The sequence below is a fragment of the Zingiber officinale genome, chromosome 8A (genome assembly GCF_018446385.1).
Source record: "Zingiber officinale cultivar Zhangliang chromosome 8A, Zo_v1.1, whole genome shotgun sequence".
In the NCBI taxonomy this organism is placed as follows: Eukaryota; Viridiplantae; Streptophyta; class Magnoliopsida; order Zingiberales; family Zingiberaceae; genus Zingiber; species Zingiber officinale.
The window spans coordinates 73,482,157-73,492,866 of NC_056000.1; the positions used below are offsets into that span (position 1 = coordinate 73,482,157).

General features: G+C 35.4%; 2 protein-coding genes across 2 annotated transcripts; one reads left to right on the forward strand and one right to left on the reverse strand.

Moving 5' to 3' along the window:
- Positions 1-1,952: 1,952 nt before the first annotated feature.
- Positions 1,953-3,093, forward strand: LOC122009541 (NDR1/HIN1-like protein 6). The gene has a single exon (XM_042565737.1). It carries the CDS (start codon positions 2,079-2,081, stop codon positions 2,847-2,849), a length of 771 nt encoding a protein of 256 aa, XP_042421671.1. The 5' UTR covers positions 1,953-2,078; the 3' UTR covers positions 2,850-3,093.
- Positions 3,094-3,744: 651 nt separating this feature from the next.
- On the reverse strand, positions 3,745-10,266 carry LOC122009542 (histone deacetylase 2-like). Its single transcript, XM_042565738.1, has 13 exons — positions 9,979-10,266; positions 9,844-9,899; positions 7,774-7,891; positions 7,633-7,695; positions 6,764-6,832; positions 6,525-6,691; positions 6,350-6,414; positions 6,226-6,272; positions 5,427-5,471; positions 5,275-5,325; positions 4,455-4,541; positions 4,137-4,224; positions 3,745-3,956 (listed from the first exon to the last, which is right to left on the reverse strand). The coding sequence occupies exons 1-13, from the start codon at positions 10,096-10,098 to the stop codon at positions 3,853-3,855; spliced, it is 1,080 nt and encodes a 359-aa protein (XP_042421672.1). The 5' UTR covers positions 10,099-10,266; the 3' UTR covers positions 3,745-3,852.
- Positions 10,267-10,710: the final 444 nt, after the last annotated feature.

Sequence of the window (10,710 nt, forward strand, 5' to 3'; positions counted from 1 at the left end):
TAAGTATGACCTATAACATTGGTTTAATCCAACTGGATAAATTTATTCCTTTATCTATAAATAAAAATTATTTTTAATTACAACTTGGTCTGAACTCAAATAATTACTATTATAATTAAATTTTATCCTTAATGAATATTTTTTGAATGGCCTCAAGTTGACTAAATTTAAACCATTTTAGTTAATTAAATTCTTATTTAATGAATTCAAATTAAAATAGAATACTTTTAATTATCTAGTTGACTTAATTTTTTTTTTTTTTTTTATTACTAGGATGATGAAACTATCTAACAAGTATACAGTTCATTTTTTATTGCTACCAAGTACAAACTTGTTTTTTGCCTTCCAATACAAACCCTAAACAATGAACCAGCAACCCCTAACAACCACGTGAAAGGAGTTGTGAAAACATTGACTATCACTATTCCTGGCATATATGCATCCATTTTCCACGAATGTAGTTGAATACAATAATAATGAGATGAAACTTGAGATTGTTGAATGGCAGAAGCTTCAACAATTATTGACAACCATTTTCACTCTTATTTTTTCCTTTGAACAATTATTTTGTCGGCAGCTATAAATATAGTGAAGGCCAGGCCTGAAACATGCGCCTCCATGAGCTAGCTAGCTGTTGCCATACCGTGCCATGTAAAGTCAAACTTGGCTTAATTTGATAGTTGGGCACCACCAACCAGTTAAATTCATAGGAAAATTGTGCAGGATAGAATGTCTTCTTAGTTTCTAAATCTAATGACTTAACAGCTATTTTTTTAATGAGCAATTATCTAAAAATACTAGAGTAATAGACTGTCTAGACATTTTAATTTCTACTAATGACAGATGAAATTACGTGATTATCCCTAAAATTAATAGAATTCAGTGGGATTGAAAATTCGAACAACTGAATAGTTGAATTATCAAAAATAATATTATAATTGCCACCATGTCAAACTTTATCATAGATTTAAAACTCTATAGCTCAACTAAAAATAATACATGCAAAAATTAAATGGATACCTCTAACTACTACCATAGTCAAAGGAGTATTTTTTAAAAAAAAAAATAGTTAAAAAAAGTAGACTAACATATTTTTAATTTTAAAAATATTCTTATTATAATTTATAATTTTATTATATATATATATATATATATATATATATATAATTCATCATCCTAACCGTCCATAATTACTTCACACCATTAAGAGAGAGTAAATTAAATCAATTCAATTCAATTTCAAAAATATTATATATAAAAAAGAGACAATCCATGTTGACCCCATGATCTTTTAGTCACAAAACAATAATTTTACCATTGCTCTCTTTCAAATTTCAAAAAATATTATATAGAAAAAAAATATTATCACTATAATAATTTTACCACGTAATATGAATTAAAATGACTTAGTATAATAGACATTTAAAACCTACTATCATATTGTATTAACCACTTAATAGTAATCAATCAATTTATTATTACTATAATAATTGTAAATTCATTTTGATTAAGTTTAAATAATTTTAATTAAGTTGGTAAAAAATATTTTTAATATAAAAATGTTTTATGTATGAAATAACGATAGTTTTATATAAAAGATATAATAAAATTACTATTTTTTTTTTAAAAAAAAAAGAGTTTTTTTTGTTTTGACGATTTTGATAATTAAGGACGTTTTTTCCATTAAAAATGCCTAAAACCAACACCGAATTGCTGCAAGTCGGTTCGCGCACGAAGCGTAAGGCGCGGCGGCGTAACTCGTGAACAGCTGTCCGCGGCCTTCGTCTAATAATTTTAATTCCGCAACGTAGACGTCTCAACGGATCTCGGCGATCGCACGAACACGCTGCAGCGGGTCCATTAGTAGGGTGAATTCCTGTCCGTTCGATCACCATCGAACGCTGATGCCAAACGAGATGGGCCCCTTCTCGTCCTTCTCCCCTTCTACTTCTTCTTCCTCCTCCTCCTCCTCCTCCTCCGCGGACTCGCCTTTCTTCTTCAATCTCGCTCCGCAACGCTAACCCTACCACCAACCGCGAACTCGAGGTGTCGGCGGCAGAGACACCAAGAAGAGGGTAATGGAGGATCGTGTGTACCCTTCGTCGAAGCCCATCCCGCCTCCTCCTCAGGCAGCGAACGGGGGGCCGCCGTCCTTCCCGCCGACCAAGGGACAGGCGTACGGCACCACGCTTCCCACCTATCGCCCCCAGGCCCGCAAGGCTCCGCCTCCCCGGCGCCGTCGGAGGGGCCGCTGCTGTTCCTGCTGCCTCTGGTTCACTCTCATCCTCATCGTCCTCGTTTTCCTCGCCGCCGTTGCTGCGGGCGTATTCTACCTCATCTACCGCCCCCACCGCCCTGTATTTGACGTTTCCGGCCTCCGCCTCGCAGCGTTCAATGTCTCCGCCGCCGGGCAACTCACCTCCCGGATCAACCTCAACGTCACAGCCCGCAACCCCAACCGCAAGCTCGTCTACCTCTACGACACTGCTTCCGTCTCCGTCCTCTCCGATGGGGTGGACGTCGGCGACGGCTCCTTCCCTGCCTTCGTCCAGGACTCGAAGAACACGACCCTCCTCTCCGCCACGCTGACCTCAGGCCAGACGCTGGACGCCACGGCGGCGTCGGATCTGAGGAAGAGGACGTCCCTCCCACTAGAAATCAACGTGAGCACCAAAGTGGGGGTTAAGATCGGGAGCCTGAAGACGAAGAAGTTAGGGATCCGGGTGCGCTGCTCCGGCGTCAACGTGGCAGTGCCGACGAGGAAGGCCGCGCCAGCGACGGCCTCCACCTCGAACGCCTCCTGCAAAGTTAAGCTCCACCTCAAGATCTGGAAGCTGACCATCTCGTAAAATCGAATCTCTTCTCTCACTCTCCACACTTATCATACTGCGACAATTTGCATTGCCATGAATGGAAATGGGCAAGAAATCGAAGAAAAAGAAGGGGAAAAAAAAATCTGATTTGTAAAATTAAGCAGAAATCAAAAACAATTGTAGCTTATCTCGTATTTTGTTTTGCTGTTTTTGGATTGTGGAAAAATATTGTAAGGTTTTGTGTAATAATGATTGATTCAAATTTGATTGAATTTGCAAAGTAGGAGTCTGATTGTTCTGGGTGTTTAAATTATTCGACTTTCAAGTTCTCTCAGTGACATTGACATTTGTGACCCTAAGGAAGCGGGGAAGTCAAGTCAGTGTGAACTAATATAGCTGTGTGACAGCTGGAAAAGATATATCAATTTTTTTTTTAAAAAAAAAAGTTGATATGAGGACGTAATGACAGCTGGAAAAGTGGTTTTATTTATGATTTTTTTTTATAAAAAGTTAAGGGAATATTAGAAAAAAATTGAATATATGTTTTAATTTTAGAAAAAAAAAGATTAATTAAGATAGATCACTCATTTAATTGTTTAGCTATATTAAGTGTTTTAATTATTATTAATAATAATTAGGAGATAGATACATTAATTTAATTATAGTAGGTTCATTATCCCATTAATTATATTTTGGGCATATTAAACCCTGAAATACATATTTTAGGCATCGACAAACTCACAAATATTTCACATCAGAATGAGTAAACACCCACAACTAATATTTCGTTTTCAAAAAACAAAGAAGATAATGACTAACATATCGGAAATTGAATTTACATCTACTAGCTAGAACAATAACTACAATGAAACCTTTATCTCCACTAAGTGAGGCTAACAATACGAAATCATACCATTAAAATTCCGATGTCTTTAGCAGGAAAAGTACTTCTAAAGTTGTATAGATGTGATACAATGTTTTCACTTTATACATGCATATGTGATGATGATTGCATACTCTACACATATTCTTTTGGATCTCAAGAATTTTTAACAAGATGTTGATCCAGAGTTATCAAGTTTTTTTTGGCAAGGTTTTCGATTGAATCTGCTATCACTCGGGCACTCGACTTCATGTATCCACCTGAAATAGCACCCAGTTAGCAGGGGAGAATGCATTATATTAGCTGCGCTACAATAAGTGGTCATTCTTGAGAATTTGAGATTCTGATTATATATATATATATATATATATATATATATATATATATATTGTAACATTATGCCAGTGATCCAAAAGTAGAAGAAAATGTATCTAGTTCACCTGAAGTGAGCATGAGAAGTGGTATATTTCTTTCTCTAGCAAACCTGAAAACCTTCTCGTCTCTAGTCATCACGCCGTCGGGACTAACCTGGACAGGCACAAAAACAGACCCTGTTTCAGATAACTTCTCACGAATGCCTGATGATGCACCTTTTACTTCTAGCCATATAATTTTGAGTCCCCTTCTCTTTTCACGCTAGAGTTTTTCTTAGATCCCTCTGTATTCTCGAACTCCAATGATCTTTAAGGTTCAATATTTGTATGAATCTGAAAAAAGGGGATTAAAATCAACAACTAGATACACAATCCATAACTTACCTTCAATCTGCCCAAAGGATCACCATCTAGGACATCAGTGCCAGCATTATACACCACCAGTTCAGGATTGAAGTTGTTTCTTGCAACCTGAGGCAAATGCAATGTCTAATAAAACTCAAATGAAAATTTGAGTATTTTTTGAATTAATTTGGATACCTTATGCCTAGAGTTTGCAAAAAGTATTTTTTGAAAATGCAAGAAGTTTGATTGACAATGTTTAGGCTTTTTATGACGGTTCTAAACAATCCAAGAATTCTCTCCATATCCCCCTAGAACATATCAATATTGTTCCAATTCCACCCTATCCAGAAAGTATGCTTCTATAAGCCCTTTGCATTTGACTGAATATTCGATAACTTTTCAGAGTTTAGCTTTTGAGCGGCAGAAAATTGAAGATGTGAAATTCAGAAGAAAGAATGAGAGAGAAAAAAATTAACTACAACGTGCTTAACGATTAAAAGAGTGCAGGATTTTAGAGACCAACATCCCAATCTATGAAAGTGATAAACGAAAAAACACCAATGTCAAATGGCAAAGAAAATTAGGAAGAAAATTTATATGGCTAGAATAGAAAAATTCAACTACTTAAAAGGAAGCATCTATAAATGCTCATACACAACTATGTCCAGGACCAATTAAACAAGAGTCACATGGTTATCTTCATTAGCTACATGGAAATAGGAAGATTATACTGGTATACATGATGCAATTAACTAACATGCAATATATAATCTTTTGATTAATTAACCATTACTCAATCTGCAGATATTAAATGACACTGTTCAAAAGTGACTAAAATCAAGCAACACATAAGTTTGACCTCGAGAGCTTCATCCAGCTTATCCAGATATTCCTTTGTTTTAGTACCACTCTGTAAACATCAAACCATCAAAAAGAAAAACATTTCTTAACAATGTGATAGGTAGAATTTAAAGTGGCAGAAAAGTACAGAAAAGGAAATTCAGAACTTACAACCAATTCAACTTTATGATCAATGTATCTCTTAGCCTCAAAATCCTGTTGTGAAACCAGACAGCTATAAGAAAAAATGTAGAAGCACCAATATGATTCTAGTCAAGACCTATTATAACAGTTGTGATAAGAATAGATGGCCTCCAGGCCCCATTTTAATTAAAAAAAAAGTAATGATTGGAATAGATAACAGGCATTACGTAGGAGCTTATGCACAGGAAAGAAGGGGTAATCAGGCTGTTAATCACCCGGTTTTCCATGGGGATGTGGCACCACCAGTAGGTAGTAATATAGTTAAGACAGGGTTCAATGTCTAGTTCCATGCTAGTCTTGGTGCCAAGCCAAAACAAGATATGGAATATGGCAATTTGTTGGAATCTTATGGTGGGAGAAAACAATGCCTATAATTAGTTGTGACTAGTGGCTGCCACATGGATATTTGTTAATTGTGTAAATGCACAATAATGTACAGTGAAATTGAAAGGCCCAACTAGGGGTACACCTAGTGCAAAGACATTGGCTAGCATATATATTCACAGGCTAAGCAAGCTGTTAATCAAATAATTATTTGCATAAACTCATGTCCCAAAGTCCAAGTCGACTACATGTTCACATCCAAATTCATTGCTTTAGTAATTATCTTAGACCTAAGCAACTGTAATCATCTCAACCATGTGAATAATGAATGTTAGCCAGTGCTCAGACTGACCCAATAGACAATCAAATCATTATTTGCAACAAGTAGTGTCTTGGTAACATATACAAACCTAAAATGCAGTAGGTAAATAGAAATACTCACAAATGGATAAATACCAGCATTGTACATGTCCAAAATATAGACCCTTCCTACAAATGATAAAAAAAAGAGAATGATAAAAGGACAAATTAAGCACTTGAACATATGCTCAACGGAAGAAACACACTGTCATTGGAGAAGTCTATTTCATGGCCATTTCCTTGGTGGGCATCAAGATCAATAATCATCACTCTGCAGTGTTTAGAAGAAATACCAAAACCATTATTTTGTTTTAAGCTCTCTGTTGCAAATGTACTTCACAAGAAAGTCACAGATAAACTATCTACAAACAAGCCTCCCACCTAGTAATATTCAAACGAACAAAGGCAAAGTGAATGCAAAGAGAAATGTCAGCATATGCACAAAAGCCGCCTCCTTTTTCTGCTGAACAATGATGGAAACCACCACCAATATTGATAGCCCAACCTCGCTCTTTAGCTAGTTTCGCTGCTACAATGGAACCTCCCACCTGTGTATATGAAAATTGGAGCATGTTTCCTTGTATATGATGATAAAGCAGGACAAGTTCAGTAACACTAACCTGCATGCGAAATGGGTGAAGCACCTTTTTCTGTAAGATGCAGTTAGGCAGCATTGCAACAGGGGCAAGCTAGGATAAATTAAATTAATTATTAAATCCATTAAATGTTGAGTAAATTCTAACATCTGCCAACTTTCTTTGTAAGCATGATTAACAAAACAAACCTTTGCTTTAAAACTTTAAAAAAGACTCTGCTGAAAAAGAGAATGATATCCACTATAAAGACTCGAGTTAGGTTATATATGGTCCTTATTAATGTATTTCCAAAAACCAAACTCAATTATACTTGTTCATAACCATCTAACACAGTTTAGACAAAACTGAATATAGTAAATGAAATTTTACATGAACAAAACAATTATTAGAACAACCAGACCAGCAAGACAGTTCATTATTTAATCTGCTGTGTACACATTGTGAAAAGCACTCATATATTCTACATGGAATGCTTAGTTCCACACTATTAAGGCACTACCCTTCTTGTAAACGAATTTACTTGCGGTGCTGAATTGATTTACTTTACTAAATTGAATTCACCATGAAGGCGGTTTGCATGACAATTTCCAAGGAAGATTCAAGATAGTTGCAGTTCTTTTGGTACCTGCTTTCCTGATATGTTCCATTTGTAAATAGTGAACAAGAATATCAATCTTAGCTCTACCAACTAAAAAAGTACAATTTGATAACTAGGATTATGAAGCTTCATTGGTTGTATTCTTATCAGCAAGTGTATAAGAAGTTTGCACACAATATTCAGAGGTTCATAGCACAAAGAGAGTTTGGTGTATAAGTTGGCACTGGCATTTAAAGACGGTTGAAATTATCATTGCCTAGGATGATAATTCTAAACAAATGAAAAAAAAAATTACCTCAGTAATAGTGGCAACAGTCAAACTACTTTTTAGACTGCTCAAATACGTTTCTGAGTGCACCTGTTGTAGGTACATTAGTACATGTACTCAAAGAAGGCAAAGGTTGATATGTATCTTCTGTATTGTAATAAAGCTTACCACCAATAGGTCTTCTTCTGAAGCTTCTAGTGGTTCTACAGTTTTATTCATGACTAAGTAACCTTCTTTAACTAAGAATTGGCAAATCCGGCCCCATTTAGAAGAATCAAACGGATGCCTGCATTAAATTAATTAAAAGTGTAACAACTGAGAGTTATTACACATTAATTTTCTAGGAAGAAAGAAACTCTTCAATGAAGAACAAGATGGTCCTTTTGCATCCTTCAACCACACTTGCATCCTTTAGATCCTGTAGCTTGAAAATAAGATATGCAAAGGGGAATAGAGGAGAAAGATGAGAAGTTTCTCATTTTTCTGTTTATTTGGAGAGAAACTTGGAGAAAGGAAAGGAAAAAAGGTGCAATTTCTCTCTTTTACTTCACACAAACATCTCGGTTAGTAACTTATATTGCAAAACTCAACCTCAAATTAAAGTTAGAAGCCATAAATGGCAAGTCTATTGATTCCTATATCTTTCCTACAACTCGTTCCCTCATATTTGTATACAAAGGTATTTAAGATAGCATTTGGAGTTCCTAGAACGTAGCTGAAGAATCTGAGAGGTTTCCTACACATTGTACCTACATGATCGAAATATCCCAAAACCTTGACCTTTTGAAGAATTTAAAGACTTTATCATGCACCAGCATTGTAGAACAGTCATAAGTTTAACAAGGTAAAAAATAAAATCCAAGAGATGGACAATAGTCTATTCCTACATGTTTCCTACTCCAAAATGCTACAATAGTCATAAGTAGCATTTTGGAGTTCCTAGAATGTAGTCCATGAACCTGAGAGGTTTCCTACACAAAGTACCTACATGATTGAAACCCAAAAACTTACTTCAGCATTTAAAAATTTTAACTGTCTAGCATAATATTCAACTTTTACATGGTCTGAACAGCAAGCAACATAGATTACCTTATATCTACAACTCTACTATATTACAGTCATAGTTTTAACAAGGTAAAAAATAATTTGAAGAGTTGGACAATGTTACAACTTTCTTCTTTGGTGATGGCATTTCTTGGAGATATTATTCTAAAATCTCACACCTTAAGATCATTCATAGCTAACATCTCAAATAACACCTGCTCATGCATAGTGAAGCTTTCCAATCGCATGAAAGAGGAACATTATGGTACCAAAGACAATCAATGGAAGTCAGGTAAAGACAATTCATATAAAATGCCTTTGATTAGAGATGAGCCTGCTTTTTTAGGAGTCTTCACTTTGTACCAATTGGACACAGCATACAGCTAGTAGGTCTGTCCATGTCATTAATAAAGAAAACTGTGGTCTAGCTAAAGAAGTAATCTTGTGCAAACAAAGAAGGAAAAGGGAGAAAACTTCTCAGAATCATGTCAGATAGGACTCTTATCTTTTTTGCAGAAATATCTTCATTATTTTATAAGACTAATGATTGAGTATGTCAGAATATATATATATATATATATATATATATATATATAAAGATTAGTTCCATAAATTGTATTATGTCATTAGACAATGTACTCGATCATTACATAGAGAGATGCAAAAAATACACCTTTATTTTCCTCTTCAATCCATCGAGGGAAAGTGTTCTAATATACAGGGTCTAGCCACATATGAACGCCACTACACATTCTATTGGCTATGATTAATTGATGTGGTTTTCTCTTCCTAATACTACAACTGTATTTTCCTCTCAACTAAGAATACAAAAAATAATTATTTTAATTAAAAAAATTAGTAAATTCTTTACATCAAACAATACGTCCAGAATATTTTACATAAACAACTCCCTAAATTTGGTCACGTAACCAATTTTCGTGGAATAACAAATTCAAATAATCACCTACAATGTCGAAATCATTAACCCCATTCACTGGCAGGAGCTTAAACCTATAGCAAAACCAAAAATCAAATCCTGTTGTGGTATCTTTTCAACTTCGATTCTAAGATGATCTGAAGAAGACGTTCATCGTAGCCCTAAAACCCAACTTTCTCTAACAAAGGTGGACACCAATTAGCATTCAGATTCCAAAAGGGCTGGAAAACGTACAAGGAGAGTTGTAATTTGCTTACAGTTTCTCGATTCCAAAAAACGCGATGTTGTAGGAAGACGAGTAGACAAGTGGCACCTGAGACGCGCACCAAATTTTCTGAGCAAACAAACAAGGGTGGGTAGCCACGGGAAGGAAGCTAGCAAGGGATGGAGACCTTTGAGGCCGGCACGTCCAAATAGAGCTTGCTGGCAAGGATCCGGCTGTTCCGCAGACTCTCGGCGGCCGTCGATGAGCTGGCGGAAGCGCCGGGAGAAGAAAGCGAGGTGGGCGGCATCGCTGGCGCAGAGGAACGCGAATCAAAGCAGCGAGACGACGGTAGAAGGAAAAGGGAAGCTTATTCGATCAAAACACTGGAGAAGATTAGAAGAATCTGGCGAGGACGCGAGTCGACTCGAAGACGACGCAACGAACTGGGATAGCACCGCTGCTACTGTTGATTCAATAAAAATGTATTTATATTGATTCAATACATCCATTAACTATCCCTGGGTAATAGTGCAGCGACCTGCCCAATTTCTATTTAAATCGCGTTCCAGACGAATAACAAATAATTTTTTTAATAGATTAATCAGCGAAGTTTACTTGGTGGTCGCAGATAAGTTCTCGGAGTAAATTGAATATATGATATCAATTAAAAAAAATAAAATAAAAATATACCAAATAAATAAACAAATAAATACATTTAAACAATTCAATAAATAATAGTTGTGAATAACATTTATAAATAAATAAAAATTAATATTACCAATTTTAATAACCAACTAAATAAATTTAAAATATAAAATTTTTAAATAATTAAATAAGTTTAAATTGAAAGTCCGATAATATTTAAATAGATCCGGCTCAAATCAAACTTATAAAAAAAATAAATTAAGCTTGAATAATC

Excerpts from the sequence above, each read along its gene's own strand:
- LOC122009541 (XM_042565737.1), top strand. The coding sequence starts at position 2,079 with ATGGAGGATCGTGTGTACCCTTCGTCGAAGCCCATCCCGCCTCCTCCT.
- LOC122009542 (XM_042565738.1), bottom strand. The coding sequence starts at position 10,098 with ATGCCGCCCACCTCGCTTTCTTCTCCCGGCGCTTCCGCCAGCTCATCG. Across the intron at positions 5,326-5,426 it reads ATCATAAAGTTGAATTGGTT|AGTGGTACTAAAACAAAGGA; the intron begins GTAAGTTCTGAA and ends TGATGTTTACAG. Across the intron at positions 4,542-5,274 it reads AGCTGGATGAAGCTCTCGAG|GTTGCAAGAAACAACTTCAA; the intron begins GTCAAACTTATG and ends CATTTGCCTCAG.